We start from the raw sequence: 22,555 nt of genomic DNA, 5'->3' as shown, positions 1-22,555 counted from the left end.
CAGTTGCCACCAGTGTTTTCTGGTAGCACCCCAGCACCTTCTTCTCTACACACTTCACTGTTTCTTCAAACATGTATGAGGGCTTAGGTCATGCTTATTACTTCCTAAAGCAACAGCTCCAGACTCCATTAGCACACTAGCGTAGGTCCTTCTAAGGACAGCCATTCTAAATGGCCAGAAACACCACCATGGAGCAGGATCTGAAGGAATTTGGAGATCCAGCTCATATCCACTTCTCAACTGCTTACCTGAGGGAAGCAAGAAGATTCATACAGTTGCTCTATCTACTTCTCAAGAGCTTTTCAAGCAGTCAAGCCCAGTGTGTGGTGGCATAACTTATAAAAATGGCTGCCTCGGCTTTTTTCCTCCTCACAGTGGCAGGGCAGGGGCTGAGAAGTCTTTTTTTAAAGTAGCAGCCTAGAAGCAGGAGCCTACTGAAGGTGAGTAGGAAGAGGAAAAAATGATAAAGCTAAGCTAGCAAGAGCTGCACGCACTGTGGGCATAGCAGCAAGCTTATATTTTGTCAGTTAGTCCCCGAGGCTTATGACTTCATACAGTGCAGACTGTAGAGACTTGGAGTGACATCTTCAAATACAGAGATCACTTAGCTTAGGAGATAGCAGGTAATTCAAAGGAACTGCCACTCAGTCAGCTAACCCTAGGACGGACATACTTCATAAAACAAGGCAAAGTTTAATCTAGAACATAGCCTAGGAAAATTGTCACCTGCAGCTGCTGGGCAGTATCTTCACAGTCCACACATGAACCTCGGAACAACTGTTGACAGGCCCTTTGCTACCTTGAACAAACAAGGTGTCAGTGATTCATATGTAAAGCGGAAGAGGGGGGAGAGGAAGCAAGGGGAAACCACTGCAATGCATAAGTCATAGGCAGAGATACATTTTTTTAGCAAAGTCTTTATTACAGAAATATTCACCCTCTAGACTTTTATATCTGTACATGCATTTCTTCCAGTAGGAAGATGTTGCTAAAAACAGACAAAACCAGAAAGGAAACCCAGCATGGGCTCCTTCTTACTTGCTGCTCAGCATTGGCATCTGTAACTGAACAAGAATCTTACAAATAAGAACACATTAGAGAATAGACTTTGTGCTACAAAAGCTAGCAAGCTTTACTGCTAAGAAGGGTGCCTTCTGCTATAGCAAAGGTCAGCTTGAAGGATCTGTGCAGGAGGGGGCAGGTGTCTCAAAATAGCAAAGCCTTAACAGACCTCTATAAAAACCAGTTGCCCAGTCATATTTACTCTCCCCAATCACTGCTGTGTCCAGAGATGAGGACAGAGCAGGGACCCGCTGCCGGGGCCCTGATCCCCTGCACGGGCCTTTCTTCCCAGAAGGAAAACCAAGTAGGTACTGAAGCCATCCCCTGGAACTGCTACTAGGGTTATTTCTACCAACCCCAACCCTGACAAGAGACAGTCCCGGGACCACCTCTCTAAGGCAAAGGCTCCCTCACCAAGTACCTTGTGTCAGGTCTCAGGCAAGGACCATCCACTTCTCTCTCATACAGCTTCCTGCTGTCAGGGTGACTGCACGCACGTGCAACTGCAGGAAATCTCTTGTACCCAAGCCACTTTTAAGACTGAGGATTTGCACCCAGCTCCCTTATTTAAGAAGCTGGGGCAGTTTTTTCCACATACATTTCCTACTTAGTTCTGCTCTACACCACTCCTTGCTGCTGGCCACTGGCTGAATAGAGCTAACAGCCCAGCCATTAAGTACAGAAACCACCCAGCCTGCGAAACTGCAAAACCAGCTACTTATCTGCTGCAGTGCTTACACTTGAGACAGAGCTCAGGATGCAGCCATGGCTCCAGACCACAGTGGAGTCAGAAGACTAGACAACTGAAATAAAAGCAACTTATCCTTGCATCCAAACTACAGAACCTGAACGGGACACTGGTAGCAGTGATGTCTCCAATATACAGCATCAGCAATCCAGTCAGATCCCTCCATATTCACAATTAAAAACCAGAGCTAACAAATTTTATGTTCATAAAGGGGGCAGGGGAAGAATCATGTTAATCGTAACCTCTATAAAAGTTGGCAACCCAAGAATGCAACCAGCAGACTCAGCCTGGGGCTGAGTCCACGCTATGCAACAGTGTCTGAAGTGCCTCCAAGCTGACAGGAGCCAGCAAAGCAGTGCTAGGGGCAGAGGAAAAGGTAAAGAGGCAAGTGGGAGAAACATGTAAGTGTCAAATCCAGAACCCAAGGGACCCATTCCAGAAGCAGCTGAGCACCACCGCCACAATCTGCCAGGCCACACTAGGAATAGGTAGGCTTGGCTCCCTCCTGGTGGCTTCTCATCACGCTCAAAGGAAAGAGCTCCACTGAAGACAAGGCATAGCTGACTCCAGAAGCAGGAGAAGCAAGTATGAGGGTAGCACTCGATTTTTCAGATGAGAGCCTAGGCTGGAAGATGCATAGTAGGAGCTGAATCAGGTTAACCACAAGGGAGGAGAAGGCCTATAAAGCACGACTAGTTACCACCACAAATCAGTGAAGCAGGTGAAGCTACAGAAGCACTGGAATCTCAACAGCAATCCTGGCTCATAGGACAAAGAGATGGGACTTCTGGGGGTACAGAGAAAGATGTGTGGGAGGAGAATGAACGGGGAGAGGAGTTATTGTATGTTAGGTCCAGTGGGTTGTAGAATGGAGATATGAATAGTATTGTTTAACATGGAGCAGGCAGCAAAAGCATTGTCCCCTCAGGTTAATCGGTGTCTCAACTGATATGAGACAGTTAAGTTCTGCTTCTTGAAGTAGAAATAATCCAGAGGCAGGATGCAGATGGCCCAAGGGCCCTATTGCCAGAAGATCAGGCTGTATTGCAGCTCTAACAGTTCTTAGCAGAGTGGTATCAGAAATGGGATGTCACAGGAGTAATGGTCAATGGTTGGACAGTCTGGGTATGAGGCAGGAATGTTCTGTTTGCTCCTTTCTCTGTGGTGCCGTAGCTCTGGAGTCAGCCAACTCAAGACTTGGGCACTTTGGTGTAATCTTCACTGTGTATGTTCTTGCAGAGTGAAATGGACAGTATCATCCCCAGCAGCTGGAATAAGTAATGAAGAATGGGAACAAAATCAGCAACCAGACAGATAAGGTGGGCAGAAAGGGTGATACAGGGGAGCAGAATACAGTGGTCTCCTTTTAATGACATCACACAGGTGAACAGAGGTGGTTCCCAATGCAAGGAAAATGCAACAATCGGGATGACAAAAATATTTTGCTGCAAAAAGGTATGCCTTCATCTGGAATCTAGGTTATGGGCTTTTTAAGGCAACAAGTGGGATCCCACTAGTGGGATGTTGCTTGTCTCATTCTTCCTGGTTATGCATACAGTGAATTGCCAAGCATCAGACACAGCAGCAGGAACCACAAGTAGACAGGGCTTTGTTCAGTTTTTAATCCAATCAATGAAAGCAGCAGCTCAAAGCTCCAGGTAGGCACAACCAAGAGCTAGAACTGCACTGCCTATAAACCAGGTGTCTATTACTTGAAAAAATATAGCCTTGCCTTTAAAAGAATCTCCATGGTAAGACAGTATAGGTTCACGTCAGGGAAGTGACTTACCTCTATAACAGCAACACCAGTGCAGACCCCAAGAATGACACCAAGGTTGTCCTTCAACCACTTCTCTACACTATCCATGCATCCCTACAGAGAAAACATGGTCACAAGGGAAAGAAGCATGAATCTAAGTATCTCAAGACTGAAAATCTCTAATGCATCTCCTTGTGCATGCAGGGATTATCCCAGTTACCAAGTTTCACAGTAGTTTTCGCAGAAAAGGGCAGGATCCCTGTCCCCCCTCACCCCAACTTCCACGGGTACTTCAACCAATACTGATGTGAAAAGAGTGCTCTAAATAATTCCCAGAGGAACAAGGACAAGGTGACTTCAGTGGAAGCTTCACAGGGCCCAGACATACCCACTCACCTGCTCATGAACAGGCCAGTCAGCATACGTTGCAGTACCGTTGACAGGGACATCCAGATTACAGAAACCGGTATCTACCCCAAAGTCCTTGGAGCTATTGGAGCAGGAGCAGGGATACTCAGTCATGCTTTTGTTGATAAGGATCTTATTACTTTCCCAGTCCTTTGCTCCAGCCCAGCCACAGCAAGAGATCTAACAAGCAGAGAGAAATCATCATGGTCTTACACGTTGCACTGGTAACATACTGCCCATGAAAACAAACAGACAGTAGAGGTAGGAAGTACACAGGAGCTATCCATGTAAAAACATCCATCAAGCCATACCATTTGCATGAATTACTTACATTAGAACATCACCCTGTTACCAGACGATAACCTATGCATAGGGCCATCCAGAAGACAGGGGCATTACTGCCTACCAAAGAATCACTCTTCTAGCAAGATAGGAGTTAAAGGGCCACTTCTAGCAGACTGTGAGCATAGTAGACTATAATATCCACAGGTCATCCATAAAGTTCTAGCACAACAGTCATGCTAGAATATGAATATTTTACAAGCCTTACTGCACGAGAACTAGATACTCAGATTTCAGCAGGCCGTACAGCTTGACATCAATTCTACAGAGTGTAATTTTGATTAGTTTTTGCAGATAAATACTAGCAAACCTTATCTTATTTCCAGGTGACAATGCCAAACAGAGGTAAAAGAGCAAAACAGATGTTGCTGGTGTGTCAGCTGGAGGAGGGCAGTTGTCCTGTGTGACACATTTGAGAGATTTTTTCAGTCCCTCCAGTTCATCATCAGTAGATTGATTTGGTGAGGGAGAAGCAAGGCAGGCAAGAGATTAATGTGTTGACAAGATACCACGTGCATTCAAAGACATCTCAAAAGGATTACTACCTAGTCTTCCACTAGCAACGCCACTTCCATAGCTTTAAATGCTAAGACTTCATTCTTCAAGTAGCACGCATTTTTTGATCAGACATGAAGCAGGAACTTTCCATTTTCTGGTTCCCAACTGCAAGGTACCACTGACCCTAGCTGTGACACCCGGGGGACACCAGCAGCCACCGCACGATGGCGTCGACAAGCCACCGAGCCCCAGCGAGTCAGGACGAGTTTGCACCCGCCTGGCTGCAGCTGGGACTGGCTGGAAGATGGGATGAGGAAAATTTTCCATCTGAAGAAACATTTACATTCCTATACAGCCACGTGATAAAACTGCAGTTGCTGGAGGGAAAAGCACATCGGGAAGTCCAGCAAAGACTAAGATCTTAAGCATGGATCCCAGTGCTTGCATGGTGGTACAGAGCACAAAGGATATCAAACTTGAGGTGGAATTTAAGGAAAATCCCCCTCCACTCAGAAAGAAAAAGTCATGTTTCAGTCTGACATAACAGACATGAAAGCGGAGGTACAAACAGCTGAACACCCACACCAGGACAAGCATTTCATTTCCAAACAAGTGTTGAAGATCTAGCCTCCAGAAGGAACTACCTCTGCCTCACAGCAGCTTGGAGTAACTCCAAGACTGGTCTACAGAACACCCACCCCCTTTCAAATGCTAACTCTAGTACATGAGAGGAATTAGACTTCTAACACTCAACTTCTCCACCTATACAAAACCTTCTTCATCTGTTCCTATGTAAAAGAAGGGCTCAAGCAGGATTCTCTCTCCACAACAGTCTTAGGCTTCTCTTGAGTCCACTAGCAAGGAGATGCAACTACAGTGATAAAACATAAACGAATCATTCTCCCTCCAAGGAGGGGAAATACTGCAGGTCAGTGTTCTGCAGACCAAAGAAAAATGCTATTACTTGTACTTACTGCACATCAGTCCCATGCTGGGCATGTATTTAACCACAACAGCCAGCCAGCTCTCAAGCTTGTGGTTCGACAGTAAACAGCTATCATGACTCCAGGGTGCCTGAACACTGACCTAGTTGCTCAAGCGCCAGCCATGATGCTAAAACAGAAACCATGGGCAGTTGGACGGCTCCCAAGAACACTGACATTTGCAGAAGAGCTGTCACAATAAGCAAGCAACATGCACCAAGTAGTAAGGCAGGCAGTTGCTGCTGACTTGTCTGGCAATAAGCTAGGGACTTTACTTGCTACAAAGATAGTATGCACTGTGGTTTTCACACAGGCTAGCGTTCTGGAGGCCCTGCAGAGAAAGAGAAGTGTTGGGGTGCCATTTGATAGGCCAGATACACTAAGACTAGCTAGCATTGGCTGCATAGCCTAACAGCCAGCATGCGGGAATGGTTCAGGGTCTTACCTAGTAATAGCAAGCAAGACAGTTTTCTAGTCTGCAGGCACCAAACCTCTCAGGCAACTCCGTAGATCAGCCAGATCAATGTGGTATACTATTGCCTCTTGCAATACCTGTTTTCCTGTCCTCAGTTTAGTTTTAAAGGCCATTGACTGCACCGACAAACAGCATCATCTGCCTCTTGCTGCCCCTCGTGACTCACCTGTGTTTGCACATAGTCCCATGCATCTTGTAAGTTCCTCTCATCATCATTCGAAGGGTCATAATTTTCAATCAGACTTCCAACTATGCGGGACAACTCTTCTTTCAGCTGGCAAGGAAAAAAGGCAGGAGAGTTAGATTAGTCAATTCCTTGTAGCCTTTTCTTTGGGGCTTAGGGTACACATAGGCAGCTTTGGTCACTCAAAAAAAGCTAACTGCAAAAAGTAACAAGTATAGATAAGGTGATACATACAGCCTCAGTCTTGAAGGCAAGGCAAGACAGCAGCTTTGCTGTGCAATGCAACAGGCAAAGCACAAGTACTTCCTAGCAAGTCCTTGCCCAGGCACAGAGAGGGACTACAAACCTGATGAGCAATAAGGAAACAGAACTGGGTATGGTTATCCTGGTAAGACACAGGCTGAACAACTGCAGCCTGCCCCAGACAAGAGAGAGGTGAAAGGTAAATACAAGCTGAAGGACAACATTGCCTTAAGTACTCACAGATAACTACTTCTAACCTTACCCTGCCAGCAAGACTCTGGTCCAGAATCTCAGTCACTGCAGTTCATCTCCACCGCTCAGGGAAGGTATGAGTCACCCTGCTCCTGTACGCAGCTGGGTTTCTGACATACAGCTGGTGAAAACTTCCCTTTTTCACAAGGCATTGATCTGCCTCTCCCCAAACTCCTAAAACTGCTGCTTCTATTTTAAGACAGGAAGTACTACAACTATCTAAACTGCTCAGTAACAGTCTTATCACAAAGCTCAGGTGTATCAAATCATCCCTTCACCCCCATTCCTTATCAAGAGATGTTTACACCACCACCTTTCAGTTTGACGAGAGATGCAAGCTACCAGCCAGCAGACCCCTTCACCTTCTTCCTCCCACCTCCTTCTGAAGCTCTTCTCAGCCAGCCCATACATGAGGACAGCTGTTACCGCTAAGGACAGACCCAGATCACAAGAGGCTGGAGAGAAGCATCATTAGACTGCCTGAGGGCAGGATGGGATAGAGTTACATCAGCTGAGCACTAGGATGCTCCCACCCCACGCCATGTCTTACCTTTTTGTCTGTGGTGCTACAGCATATTTCAGAGCAGTGGAAACCGTTTTTTCCTTTCCTTCTACTGTTAAGCATTGCAAATGACCATGGCAAACACAGGGATACCCAGCAAGAGGAAGCAGTACCTACTGTTAGAGAGAAGCTTCTCTACATCAGCAACTCTACTTCCTAGGAAAACTGCAGCTCAGCTCACTGGGATCAGCTACGGCAGACAGATGGGAGTTGCATGATCTTTCTTCTCATGAGGTCTAGCTCTTCCCTTTTTAATTACTTTGCTTCCCCTTTTCCTTCCCTTCAAATCAAGGCAACCTGACCTGGTTCTCACTAATGAGATTGGCCTCGGCTGCTGCCCTAAGCCTTATCAGTTACTAAACCTCTGAGTTCCCACCCTTGCCCCTCCTGCACACTGCTGCTCCACATGCAGGAGGAGACACGGAGAGCTGGGTTTGTTGTCCAACCCCGGGGCCCATCTAGCCCCTTAGCTATTAGGTCAGATGGGAACCTAGTGTCACTTCTGCAAGAATCCCAGGCAGTGCCTCCGTTCTCCATCCCAGGACCCCACCACAAGCAGAGACAAGGCCTGAACTAGATGTCCCCAATCACAGCTGCACAGCGAAGCTGTATCTCTGCTCTTCCTCTACTCTTACACAAGAACAGGCAAGAATTCTTACAAACAGCTCTGGTTTCAAAAGATAAGGCGTTTAAGTTACAGAAAAACTCAGGCATTCTTAAGTGTTTCAGAAAGTAATTGGAGAAAGGGGAAATATTACGTAAACAATAGCACAACTCTAGAGACGGCACACACAGGCAGCTCGTTCACAGGTTTAACCAGCAGAGCAGCCCAAAGGGGAAAAAAAAACCACAGGCACCTGCAGCTGATCACCCTTCTGCACTTCGCAGAGGAAAATGGAAAAAAGCAACAAGCTAGAAAGGAGTACTGAACATGTAGGCAGGCTTTCAACATCCTCGCCATCTTCACCCTTTTAAGGCCTGTCAGGACTCAGTGCTGTGTGGAGCATGATTGCTCCAAGAAACAGCTACCCTTGCTTTCTGGGCTCCTGCTGCTTCCCAGCTCTAGCTAGCTGGGTGTCAGAAGGCACAATTCCACCACCCCACAGCAGGGACATTCAAAGCCTAGGCACCAAAGCCACAGACCACTGCCAGAAAGCAGCAGGGCTGTCAGTCTCCCCTTCACACAGGCTTACTGAGGAGGGAGCTGGGGGAAAGCTGAACAGCAGAGGCAAGAGCACAGGTCTTTGGTTCCAGTCTTGCTCACAGAATGAATCACGCAGGCTTCTTCCACTGTCAGTCATCTATTCCTGTCGCTCTGTCTGAGACTTAAGCTAGATCCGTACCCCAGAATTTATTAGCATCTAGCCTGCACAGGAAAACAGGCTCAAAACAACAGGAGGAGGCTCTCATCCCACCAGTCACTTCAGATTCCGAAACTAACCCATAGACCATAGCCCCAGGCAAGTTGCTGCACAGCAACCACACAGGCCTGTTTGCTGCAAACAATAGCTAGGAAGTAGGGCAATTCCCAAAAGACCACAGCTCTCCATCCCTCATGGCATTTAGTGCCGAGCAGCAGAGAACTGTGTGAACTAGGCTGAGAGAGACCTTGCCCAGGCTCTCCCATGTTTAGGGCCTTGTGACCCACTAGATGTAGGTGACCATCGACATTCAGCTCTTTGTTGTCCCTAAAAACACCTGGCCCCAGCGCACAGTTTTAGTCATTAACAGATGGGGGAAACGGGTGTTACATCAACATCCTCCCAGCAGTACTGGGCAATTCCAGTCTGAAGGGGCATTCCTCTAGCAATACCCATGGGGGAGGCAAATCAGCAGCCTTCCTGTCAGAGACTCAGCCTTTTAACAGTTACGCTAACTCTATTTCAGCATACTTTATATGTCAGGGGTTGGGAAGGATTTTGACACTGAAAAGGAACAGATATTCCAACAAAAAAACCCCATCAAGTGAATCTGTTCAGTAGCTACTAATCAAGAAAAGGACAAGTAGAGAGGAGTACAATAATCCCGTCTACTCTCCTGCAGTGCATAAATAAATACTTTAGTTACAAGAAGTGGAGGAACAAGTATCACGAGTATCCAAGATCCTTTCCTCCATTCTTGTTATTCCTTGTTTTATATCTAACCAAGTTCCTGAAGTCAGAAATAAACACAAAGAACACAATAGACATCCAGGGACTGCATCTTAGGCAGTTTTCAGTTTGCTTTGCTGTGCTCTGAGCTGCCCTGAGATGACGTACATCAAGTGAAGCAGAGCGACATTCATAGCATCACTAAAGTGCAGCCACAAACCAGTGTGGGAGGTTTCAGCCAAGACCTTCCTGAAACAGTTCTTCTTGGTGCTCCAGGCAGGTACTTCAGAGGATCCTGAAATAGAAGGGCTCTAGAAGAGCTTTTCTGTAAGTTCTGTTCACTGAGGACTGAACAGGAGCATCTGTTCAAAGCCCAGCTTTCCCCACCCTTCTGCTGGATCCGTACAAGTGATGATCTCGGCCACACCGGCTCCAAGGGCTGTGCAGAATAAGCCCCAGCACTTTTATTCTCTCCCTGGTCTGACTGAGGTTCAAATGAAGAGCTACAGCTCAAAAGCTGGAGTTTTCTAGAGCAGATTGACAGCTGGAGGAGAAATACCAACGGAGGTACGGAATTTCATGTACAAAAAGTCACATTTCCCCATCGCAGGGGAATGCCCTTCCCCACATCTCCTCCTCTGCATTAGAGCGAGCTGTTTGTTTAGAATCAGCAGATTGTTTAAAGCCATAACTTTACACACCAGCTAGCCAACATTTCGGTTTCTCCTTCAGCTCCAGCCAGCCCAGAGAGCAAGCTACATTCATACCGCATTTGGCAAGGAACCCAGCCAACAGCTGCTCAGTCATCACAGCCACTTGTACAAAGTTCCTATCAGCTACGTTGGGGGCAGGCACCTTCCTCCCACCCCCAAACTTCACCACCAGGCCCCATCCGTAACTTCCTCAACCACCTGCTTTCAGTAACCACCTAGCAGGAGGGTTGCCTTAGGAGAAGCAAGCACAGCCACGCACTGGTATAGATATACAGTTATGTGGCAAAGGACAGGGTTACCCGAAACTGGTACCAGAAACCTGAATACCAGGACAGAAGCCAGCAGGGAACCCACAGTTACAACCTGCTCCCACTGCATGAATGTGGCTCCCAGTTTAGCTGTCAAACAGCTGGAGGCCTGACCAGGCACTGCCCTGGCCAGGGAACCTACAGCCAGGACAGGCCGTTGCAGTGCACTTAAGTAGTTCAATATTCCCTTTACACTACTAAGCCTATTAGAGCTCTAGAAGCATACACTGTGAAACTGCATTCCTGACAAAGAGATCCACTTCAAAATGTTAAACCACTTGGCTTTAAGCTCAAACTGTAGTACAGGAACTGTCAGATACTTGAGTTTGCTCTTGAAGAAAGAGGACAGCTCTTCCAAGGAGAGTTTTACATACAGATGCAGAAGGACCGAAAGGACAGAATAAGATGACACAAGGAGGGAGGCCAGTCAAAAAAGCAATCACTCAGGCTGGTAACCCCTCAAAGCACCAGTGATGACAACATGGCAGTAATCACTGCAACTACATGCCCAAATAGCAGTCTGCAGCAGGATCAAGAGGAGGTGTGGTCAAAAGCCTTTCAGGAATTTATTTTTACTGTTCCCACTACCCAAAAATAAAGCCTGCATACCAAACAGAGAGCTTCATAATCCTTGAGAAAGTAGCACTACTGAGGCTGGCAGATACAGAAGCAGCAAACTGTACAGCAAAGCTGCTGAGTGGGGTAGAGGAAAGGAGAATCCAGTTATGCCTGCGAACAGTATAGCCCGGTTTGGAAGAAAGAATCTCCACTTGTCTCCTGTTCCCCCAAACCAAGACCAAGGAAAATATGCACAGTAAGAAACACTTACCGTTTCTTTCTGGAAGTAGATGACCAGTCCAGCAGCGACCTGAGTTATAAGGATTACCATCAGGCAGGTGAAGTACTGGAAACAAAAGAGAATAGGTGACTACTATCAGCCTTTAGAAAGGTCTGCACATAACTGCACAAGTCTCAGTAAGATTTCACAGACAAGAGAAGTCACAACATTGAGCCAACACCTTTGCCTGCAGACGAGCTCTGCTATCAGCAATGCTCTCCCCAGTAAAAGGCTTAAGTACAAGCATCTACATCAGACCAGTGCACTTCAACACTTCTCCCATCAGGCCAACAGGAAGACTTCATGAGGGAGAGGGTTTAAAACTTAAAATTCACCAGCAAGCTGCTTTTAAGGAAAGTTTGACATCTGAGGTTACTTTTAAACAGTGGCAGCTACTACCATTACATTGGGAGATGTTCCTAATGCCAGGATACACAGTGTGGCCATACTTGATTTCCTATACATATGTGCTCTGAATAAGCAGGAGTCAAGTAGCAGGCTGAGGTGTATGAAGCTAGTGTCATCTCATCCATCACAGACAGAAAATTTCCTATAAACGAACCGTTTGAAGAGAGGTCCTTACATACAGGACGTTCCTAGCAAAGTCTCTCACAACTCTCGCACTGTCCACAGAAGCTGAACTTTGCAGCACAGCAGGACACCGTCACTCTTCCTCTTCTCTCTCCCCCTGCCCTTGACAGTTGTCCTCGCCCAATGCCAACTGGGAAGTTGGGGTGGGGGGGACAAGGTACAGGGTCACCTGGGACACCTCTCCTCGGTTGGAAGTCCTCAACCCACAGTGTGTTTGCAGATAGCGTCAGCAACATCCCTTCTCATTTTGCAGAGTTTTTAGCTAATCACCAGTAATGTCTGAGGAACTGCTATTGCAGCCTGTTGACTGCTGCAGAATTTAATGGGTGCAAATTAAGAATTGGATCCAAGTTGACCTAGCAGAAGTACCATCCCCAGGAGACCTGAACCCCAGCTACAATCCAACAGATATTTTGCAGGAATTGGTGTTAAAGGTTGGATCTAAAACATAGCATGAATTCTCTCACCAGACCCAAGAGACATCGGATTTCATTGACTGCTCCAAGACAACCCAGGAACCCCATCAGCATGGTGAGAGCCCCAACACCGATGAGGACGTATGCACCAGTCTTCAGGGAGGGAGATGACATCTCTGTAGGGGCCAGGAGAGGGAACAAAATTAGCTACTGACAAAAACTACATCTGCCGTCACCATTTAGAGAACTGCCTCCATATCTACTTAAAATAGTCTGTTCTCTTCTACAAAGGGACTGCACAGAGGCGTGTTGAACATGGGGACAGAAGGCTGCTTCTGGGTGTCTTGTGATAAAGGAAGACTTTCAAAGCCAACCTGCAGGTCTCCGTTATCTCAGAGCCTGGAAGACTCAAGGTCAGTCCAAACAAATTAACCTTGTTTGGAGAAAGTTAGCTGCTTACTAGATTTTTAATTCCCTCATGAATGCACTCTGAGTGAGAGTAAGACAAAGTATGTCCTACTCCACAACTACTGCCTTTGCTTCAATTCCCTTTGCTATCTTCAAGGAAACTTTTTTTCAAGTCCCAAAACCTCTTTTTGGTTTGGCTTTTCACTTTCATACACTATTCCTTTTCACTTTAATGCACTATTCCTTGTTCCAGCCATTCTGTTTTTACTTATCCACTTGCAGTCAACAGTGGGACACACAAACTCTGTGGAGTGAGACACAACGCAAGAGCTACAGCTAGTATTAAGCATAGATGATGTGACAGGTTACTTGACAAGTCAGTGTTGAATGGCTTGTGGCCAGGCACTCGCTGCAGGCTGTTGCAGCACCTGTGTATGACCCACTGCAAATAGATGCTATTCCAGGTTCAAAATAGGTATCGTGCCCAAATTAGCTACTTTTACATATCGTCCTAGCTATCCCCTGCTATTGTGTCTGGAATGACAGTGCTCTTAAACGCTCAACAGTTTTTCAGCCAAGTTTAGGTAGTATCATTTCAGATATGCTGGTGCTGTCAGTCCTCTCCCTTCAACATTTAGTACTGCAAGCAACAGAAGGAACTAGCTCTTACATTTGGGTTGGTCACAGGACTGTTTCTTGCAGAATAGGATTGGAGGAAGCAAGCATTACAGCACAAAAGGTGAAGAGATACTCTGTCTAGAAATAGTAACCAGAAACCTCATTTATCATTAAGAGGTATTCTTAAACCCGCAAGCTGCACAGTGTAGGGGAATTCTGGATGTCCAGTGACTAATGAAAATAATGTTCCCAGAGCTCAGCACTTAGTTTCCCGGGCATAAGTCCCAGGAGGCAAGCTTCCTTCTGAGCTCCTCGTGAGAGGAGAGTAACTGAATCCAGACTAATACTCTTCCCCCTAACACATATTTCCTCCCACTTCTGATACCTGGTACAAGTCACCAGCTTCCAAACTTTTTCCCTAGAACATGCCAAACAGAGGGGAAAAAAAAAATCAGTTATCAAAAAATGAACCAGAGCTGTTTGCCACACAGGTCACTTCAGACAATTCAGCCTTGATTCATTTCCAGGCCAGACTCTCCCTGGCTGGACATACGCCACAGAAACCACGATCCTGCTCCTCCTTCCTCACCAGTCCTGGGAGTCTTGCTGTGCAGGTTAGGTGCTGATATTGCAAGGTATTTACTCAAGTAGCAGCTTTAGAGAAGTGGCCTTCACAAGACTACACTATTCCCTCCCCCAAAGTCTGCCCAGCCATCATACAAGCGCTCAAGTGCCTGGGTTGCAGCACCTCCACAGGGCTAGAAAGCAGTTGCTTAGTCGACTTCTCATTAGAAGAAAGAAAAAGGTATTTCCAACTCAAAAGCCCTTCAGAGAAGTGACAGTGGCAGGGGGACAGGAGCTGGTGCTTGCACTTCTCATCTGCAGCACTTCTCATCTGCAATACATCTTGTCTTGCAAGAGAAGGCTCTGCTGGCAAGACGACTCCTGCTCTGTTTGCTGTCACTCCGTGTTTTCCTCTGCGCTGGGCGGGCAGCCAAGCAAGTACAACAGGCTCCTTTGGCAGCAGCTGGAGTGCCCTGCTGTGCAGAGCTCCTTCCCTGATGCCTGGGTTACTAAAGCAGAGGGAAAGAGGGGCAAGGCATGGGAAAGGAAGTAAGGGGGCAGGGAGAAAGAGCTGATGCTGGAAATCTCCAGGAAGGAACTAAATCCTTAAATGCCCTGTTAGCGGAGATTCTGGGTAAAATGGGAAGAAGCAGAGTCAAGCTCAGGGATTTCATACCTCCACAAGTGGCAGCTACACCCATCAGACTGGGGGAACAGCTGCTGGCCCACTGGTATTAAAACATGCCTCAGACCATCAGGGGTGCTGCAAATAGCCAGACCCTGATAAGGTCCTTTTTGGCTGCCTGTACTAAAAGGGCGTTTCTGCTCATGTCCTCACTTTATTAACCAACACCCCTTTTTGTGCTTCTTGCCCTGCTAGGACTGCAGGAGGAAGCCAGAAGCCACAGCGTGACAAACAGAGCAAGCGGCAGTATCTGTGTGTATGGCATTAGTGGGGGGTGTTGTCTCCTCCCAGCACCTTCCAAAGCCAGGCCAGAGTGTTCAGCAGGACTTGGGAGATAAAGTCCTTTGCAAGATCAGTGTAGCTGGGAGCAGGGCTATGAATGCCATTACTGTTCATTCCCTGGGGCTCCAAGCAGTGCACAGGCAGCCCTCCTGCAGCATCTGACACTAGAGCCAGAGTCAGCAATTCTGGAGGTAGCGTCAACGGGTAACCAGACCCATCAAGCAGAAAAGTTGTTTGAAGCCCCCTCTAGCAAAAAGCACAAAGGAAGCAGAGCTTGTGAAAGATGGAGCTGAGCTACTCATTCGGTGAGAGTCCACTTATAGCCCTGCGAAGCCCAGACTCTAAGCCAGCTCAGATTTTTGGTCATTGCAGAAAGCAGATCCTCTGTTAAGACTGAAGTGGATGCTCTTGGCTGACTTAAAGGGGAAGAAAGCTAGCCCCTTGCATGTGCAGCAACACAAAACACCTCTGATGGCCAGACTAAGTCTCATGAAGTGTGTATAATCAAGTATGTTTTAGAAGTCAGAGCACTAAAGACTTCAGACCCACACCTTCCATCCTCCCTCAGATCTACATCCTCTACTGCTTAGGAACAAATATACTGACTACTTTCAATGTACGTGAAGCATCAATAAAACCAGGCACTTTCTTCCTTTGGCATTTAAAACAGTCAAATTGAAATAGATCATCACAGAAAGCAGTGGGATCATAGGGGACTCACATAGCAAAACTACATTAAGGCATAGGAGACCTTCAGACACGATGGTAATAAGGAAGATGTTGTGGAAACACAGAGCATGCAGTGAAAATAGGATGAAATACTAGTCCCTATGTTTAAGTTGAAGTATTTGGATTGTTGGGTGAAGAGGCAATGGTCTCCCTCAGTCTGACCCTGGTGCTGCAATCCACAAAACTAGGAGGAATGCTGTGTCTCCAGGGTTGCTCCCTTTCACCCTGTCCCTGATAGAGTCCCATCTTGCTATACACCATGTTACTGCTCAGGTCACAGACCATGCATAAAAGTACTGCCATCCCTAGACTACACCATGGCCAAGCACAACCCCGGACTACAGTCAGTTCAGAAGGAGAAAGAAGATGAAGAAAAATGTTCTTACGTAGAACTGCAATGAAACTGGTTTTGTCGGCCAGAATCCATATTCCAAAACCCAGGATCACAGCGCCCAGAATCTGAAAGAGTAAGAACAAAACACATATAGCTTGCTTATTAGCTTACACAAGTAAGAGGCAGTCACTATTCTCCATACTTCCAGAGTAAAAGCAACCATTCTTTTGCTGCTCCCACCCATCTCTGCCACGCTACTCCTCCCAAAGTAAACAGGATTAGCATGACTCCAGGAAAAGCACCTCAGCCAACTGCACAGGACCCCCAGGTTCCGCTTGGCAGTCCTTCACATGGTATTTTAGTAGTACACGATATTGTACAGGACCACTGTTCAAAACAGTCTGAGGAAGAGATGCCCTCCTGCTAGATCCTTGCTGTCAGCAGCAAAAGGTAAGTGCACTGCTTCTGTCAAGAACTGAGGAAGGACAAACACATCTAAGCATATGATTGTAAAGATTTTTTTGAATAGAGAAATCCCTGACCCTATGGGACCAGGCTGGGAGCCAGCTGACAAAGGATTAGATATCTGGCAGCTGGAACCTTCCCAGGAAGGAAATCTTCGGCTCTGTTATAACCTTATGGCTTCAACCCACAAATGCAAAAAACCAGCAGCATTCATTTTACATGCAGGTTCCCCTGAGTGAAGTGCTCTGCCACTTCCAAAGCCAAGCTTAGGTATTTTGGCTTGGCCGCTACTTTATGCCAGAATACACCAGCCCCTCAAAACAACACATCTTACCACCAACAGAGAGTCAAGCATTATGAAACATCAGCCAGTCTCTGCCTCACTCACCACACAGTCTTATCTAGGGCAAGGATTAGCAGAGCAATATGTCTCTGTGAGGACTCAGCTGAATCCATACTTCGAACCACAAAGGCAAGAGACATACAGTTTTCCCATCTCATTTTGAAGAGGGGGGGTGAGAGGAAGAATGCTCTGTTTTAGCTTCCAGGTATCACCATGCTTTATGCTACACTGTGAGGCGTTTGCATCTAGATGACCCCAGCTCCCAAATTAGGATGGCAGCACCATTATACCCATAATAAAGTAACTACGCTGAGAAGCCTGTAAGTCTGCGGATTTGGCAAGAAGCTGAAATTTGTGCTGTTCAGCCAACTAAAAGTGGCAAAGGCTGGAAACCACTTGTGCAAAGATCTAAAACAGACTTTGAAGAAACAAGGGAAGGACAAGGAGTACAAGTGAGATGCTTCCAGAGGACACGAACTGCAAGCAGCAGTTCTTACACCAACAGGATTTCAAGATAGGATGAAGTGAAATACTAAATAAACCAAAAGGGCTGAAGAGAGATTGCAATTCTGTGCTTCATTAGAGAATGTTCTGATATTTGGGAGACAAGCCAAACCCCCACCTGAAGGAAGCTGGTAGAGAGGGTTGTATGGACAGGCATGGGCTCCACAATTTGAAAGTTTACACTATGCTTCATCTCCTCAGACAAAGAAGCTTTTCTGAGCAAAGATAAAGCAACAGTCTGAAATAAGCTGCTTGCAAGCTCTCCTGGCTTGGCAGAGGGCACAACATGTAGTTAGCTCTGGGGACAGAATTAGAAAGTCACCAAGCAAGTTCCCACCTATGAAGATGGATCAAGAAGACTGACTCAGCTGCAGAAAGCATGTAGCTGTTGCATCCCACAAAAAAAATAAAAAGACAAGATGGCAGTAACAAGAATTCCCCCTTGCCTTATGTCCCAACATGCTGCTCCGCAGCACTCAAATCTGCTGATCAAAATAGAAAGGCCCCTTGAACACGCAACAGCTGTAGAGCCTAAAAAATTCCTCTCAAACTTGGTATTGCCAAGAACTGCTGAATTTACAGTTCGAGGCAGTCTCACATTTAAACTATAGTCTTAATAAAACATTTGTCTTAACAAAGATGCAAACAGGGCTGTATGTGACATCTCTTTTGGCTCGCTGACCCTGAAATGTCACCTAAGTTTTGCTGTTGCTGACAAAACACAGAACGGCTGCTGAGCTGAGTGCCTGGGAAGTTATTTGTTATGAGGTGCTCAGACTATCCAAGGCCTGTTTTCACGCTGATCTTTGCTCTAGTCCACAACTCGTGCATTTGCCAGGAGCTGCTGTGGAAAACACTAAAAGGGGAAGGCAGGGAAAAAATAAACGACAAGGAGAAAACACTGTCCTATTAACAACAGTATATTTACCTCCTAGCAGGACAGTATCTCTGCTCAGCATCTTCAGGAGTTTCCTTAGCATAGCGAGGCTGCTTCTGTCACTGGCTTGGCTTCAGACCCAGCTGTCCTCCCCCAGCACTGCCTGCCTTCACACTCAGATTGCAGGAGGTAACACTGAGCCTGGCACAGGGGCCAATAAAGGCTCCTAAACTCCAGGCTTTGTTTCAGGTAGTAGCTTTGTGCTCCATTTACAGCAGGGTTAGAAGTAGGACAGACAGTTACATATTCTAAATAAATAGTTTCCAGAGACTGTTGAACTTGTCTTAAAGAACTGTTTTCTCTTTAAAGAGAAGCATCTGCTGTGGCCTGTGTCTGCTACCCAAGAAGGTAGCGATGTGTTTAGTTTTCATTAGAGAAACTAAGCTTATACTCCAAGCTTACCTTTTTGTATCTTTTGTAGCATGTAGGCTAGCAGTCCAAATAACCTTTTCCCCTTTAACCAAAGCAGGTCAAACCCTTCCCTGAAGTAAGGCTCCAAGACTGCAAAATACCAAGTCCCTGAACTACTTCAGCTATAGCAAAGGACCTTCTCACAGACCTCGAGCTGTAGAGAAGTGCTATTTCAATGACTAACTTCTAGAAGAGTCACTAGCGTGTCTCTAAAGGCTTAATTCATCAGCTCTAAACAAGGCTTGAGAACACGCTTCAGACAGCAAGGGCTGGCCTGTACAGGGTGCAATCACAGAGGCTCAGCTCAAGGTCCAGAGCAGACACAGAGCTCCATCGCCAGCATTAACGTTCCCATTTGTGCAAGCACTCTCCTCAACAAAACTCAGCAGCTCTGGGAAACCAGCATGAGGTATGCAAAACCTGTCCATGCCAGGAGCTCACAGCAATGCAACAGAAGCAGTTTCTCTGCTAGATTAATACTCATCTACCACATTGTATGAGCACAAGAATCCCGTCCCCATTCAGATCTTGAACAACCATAACGGAAAAAGCTTCTCATTTCAACTACTTCCTATGACAGCAAGGGAGTAATGGACACCACCTCCCTCAACATCTGGCACGTGCAAAAAGCCTGCCGTCGGTCAAGACAGAAGCATGCTCAAAATCTTTGCTCTAGAGAAGTATCAGGCTCCCCACCAGAACACAGCAGCTTCAGAGACCTCAATTCCACAGAGCAGCCTGAGGGGAAGATAGCGCCTGTGCTGCACGGCAGGCTTAGCAAAGAGCTCCTTAAAGCAGTTTCTCCCTTCAGTCAGCACAAACCTCCTCACATCCCACCTTAAAATTCTTACTCTTCAGGCCCAGCTCAGTGCATCAGATCAGCTTTACCCAAGAGGAAGAGGGGCTGGCTGCTACACCAGAGGAGTCGGTTTGGAGCAGAGTGTGCACAGGACAAAGAACAGCTGCTTCCCATCACTTGCAACCCAGACAGGAGCGCTCAAGCCTCCCCAAGACCCGCAGAGGGATTCAGCGCCTGCCATCCTCCCAGTCTTGCAAAACATAGGAAAATGTTTTTCAGCACAGACGTGGGTCAGCCAGACAAAGCAGTTCAACTCTGCCTCCTGACAGCGTGGCTATCCCCACAGGCTGCTCGTGACCATGCCTGGCTCTGCAGAGAGGGGAGAGGAGGGCAATACGGAATAGAGGTGCCACGATGACCACTGATAGCATCCAGCAAAAACAGCGACAGTGTTGTAAGGCACCGTAGTAATTTCAGGCTGTTGTCTTTCCCCCTTCCTCCCATGGTAGGCTGACTTTCTTGAAGAGAACTTTCTCTATACAGAGGTTAGCTAATGAACTTGGACCTAGGCTCAGGGATAAAGGAAGACTGACAGTGCCCAGGTACTGGGCTTCAGCAAGACTCAAAAACTGCCTTAACAAATGCAGCTCTGCTTCTCAGGGTACACTGGTTAAGTTACATGCTGCTTAAAAAGTTATCACGTCTTCAAAAGAGGATATAGCCTGGATGCTAATGTCTTCAGAGGAGTCCTGCACTAGTAGGAGGACAGGCCTGGACTCAGCTGTTTTTTTCCTACCCTTAAAGTGGACCAAATCATACTCTGAAAGATCTAGTGGCACTTGAAAAACCTCTCCTCTCCCTTCCCTCCCAAGAATCTTCCCCACAGCTGCTTTGAGCACCCCTGACTTTCGGCCCTTAGACCAGAGCTAACTACCCTTAGGATGCAAGCAAACCGCAGAGAGAAGAGAGCCAGCAGAGTAAGCCAAGGGAAACCAGATCCAGATGTGCCTCAAGTTCAAGCCCATGTGCCAGCAGCACAACACAGCCATGGAGGAAGCAAGAGTGAAGCTGCGTGCAGGGACAGAGACCAGAAAGCAGTGCTCACCTTATCATGCTCCATTTCCCTCCCTGCCCTCACAGCCTGGCCCTTCCTTCCCCTTACATGCTGCACAAAGGGTAACAATATCAGACAGGCTATTTTCTTGCTGATATGTGGAAAGCTGAAACCTTATGCTTCCCAGCTATACCATCCCTGCGGGAGGGCAGCACCAACAGTACCATCACCATCCAGATGATACACAATATCTAAACTTCACAAAACAATGCATGCAAGAATGTGCGTGGCCCTCCCAGACCCACTCTGATCCAAAAGAAGCTCATCTTTTCCTAAGCCTCACACTTGAAAATAACTGCATCTAGTGGTCTGCCTCATTTCCCCAGGCAAGCCTGCCCCAGTCTCCCCCACCTCCCAACTCCATTTCAAATAGGGGACTTGGACTAATTCATCTTGTTAAAAATCAAAACCAGCCATTGGGACTCGAACAAAATTAGAGTTGTTCTTTGAAGCCTGCCTGGCCTATTTAGGAGGGCACTGCCATTACTTGGCAGGTTTTGTAGCTTTGCTGCTCAGGGGCAGCTCAGCTGCTGCTCCAGAAGTGGCAGAGAAAGTAGTTACAACTACTGGCCTTCCAGAACGGACCCATAACTCCTGTTTTCCCCTCCCACTGCAGGGAGGGAGCTGTGTGCATTGGAGACAGTAGGTGGGTACTGGGAGCAGAGCTGCTTGACGTACCCGGGAGCCCCACAGCAGCTCTGATGTCCCTCAGCTTCAGGGATTCCCTCCTTCCTTCCAAAACTCTGGCCATTTTCTTTAATAAACACACTGGGCCAACATCCAGAAAAAAAACACTTTTCCAGCTGATTTTAGTCCAAGCCTTCCTTTCTACTCTGCAGATGCCCACAATACTTACAAGGAACAGGAGATTGAAGAGGAAGAGGAAGTACTTGGTGACTTTTAGGCATCCAGACCCCATCTTTTTTCACTTTCAGGACCTGAGAGGAAAGCAGACAGACAACCATTTATGTTAGTGACGTGTCCTTCAGGCAGTTTCAGAGCAACACCCTTACCCTGTGCAGAACTCTGGATCGTCTGGTGGGTCTCAGAGCAGATGCACAGAAAGCACGTGCTCTGTAAACTACCAGAGTTGCCTTTTCAGGGCAGCAAAACAGGACACCACCTTCACTACAAACAGCCATTGCTGCCAAGGTCTCCTGGACAGTGACAAAGGGCTATCAGCAGTTACAGAAGGGACTTCATCACAAATACACTGCTAATTCCATCACTATTTATACAGACTTTGCATTAATAGCATCAACCAAAACACCAACTCTAGCTATCACTCCCAGCAGAAAAAAAGGCATGCACTTATCGGAAGAAGGAGCTCACGAGGCCAGCTCCCTCCCCCCGAAGATCTCATCTCCTCGTGATCCCTAAGCAGCTGAGGGAGTACTGAAGAGCAAGGCCAAAGGGTCAGTTTAAAAGGCAGCATTAAATCAAGCTTCCTGTGCACAACTTGGCACCTGATGCTTTGACAACACATGAGGACCAGCGAGTCTGCTCCATGGTTACATACTACCAATTCTGCTGCAAGATCAAGACGGGCAAGATTTCAATAAGTCCCAGTTTCCAAAGCCAATCTCAGAAGTTCAAGGCAGTGTGGGAGCCCTGATAGGACAGGATGCTGGTTTTAGTTTGTTAGTACCAGCCACAAAAGCTACACACATCCATGGGGTGGCTAGCAAGCAATACAGAGAAGGCAAGAGACAAACTCCAGGGCAGGTCTTCACACAGAGAGAAGGTACTTTACTGTATCTAAGGTTAACTCTGCTCAATTACCATGGCTGAAGCTTATGTAAAGCATGAGAAGAGATGACAAGGTTGCTCTTCACACTACAAATTAGGCAGCTTATCAGCAATGGATCCTCATCAAGTCCTTGCACTATC

The 22,555-nt window shown here is 46.9% G+C and overlaps 1 protein-coding gene across 1 annotated transcript in view; it reads right to left on the bottom strand.

Annotated features, from left to right (window-relative positions):
- Positions 1-904: 904 nt before the first annotated feature.
- CD82 (CD82 molecule) overlaps positions 905-22,555 on the bottom strand; it is a 41,624-nt gene continuing 19,973 nt past the window's right edge. The window contains exons 2-9 of the mRNA XM_075030963.1: positions 21,522-21,603; positions 16,145-16,217; positions 12,524-12,648; positions 11,457-11,531; positions 6,442-6,549; positions 3,966-4,157; positions 3,600-3,683; positions 905-3,078 (exon numbers count right to left, since the gene is read on the bottom strand). Coding sequence (XP_074887064.1) covers positions 3,001-3,078; positions 3,600-3,683; positions 3,966-4,157; positions 6,442-6,549; positions 11,457-11,531; positions 12,524-12,648; positions 16,145-16,217; positions 21,522-21,584 — 798 coding nt within the window. The 5' untranslated portion in view covers positions 21,585-21,603 and the 3' untranslated portion in view covers positions 905-3,000. The remainder of the gene's footprint in view (positions 3,079-3,599; positions 3,684-3,965; positions 4,158-6,441; positions 6,550-11,456; positions 11,532-12,523; positions 12,649-16,144; positions 16,218-21,521; positions 21,604-22,555) is intronic.

This window comes from Buteo buteo, chromosome 6, assembly GCF_964188355.1.
Source record: "Buteo buteo chromosome 6, bButBut1.hap1.1, whole genome shotgun sequence".
Lineage (NCBI taxonomy): Eukaryota > Metazoa > Chordata > Aves > Accipitriformes > Accipitridae > Buteo > Buteo buteo.
Note: the sequence above shows the minus strand (reverse complement) of the source record. Positions and strands in the feature narration are given on the sequence as shown.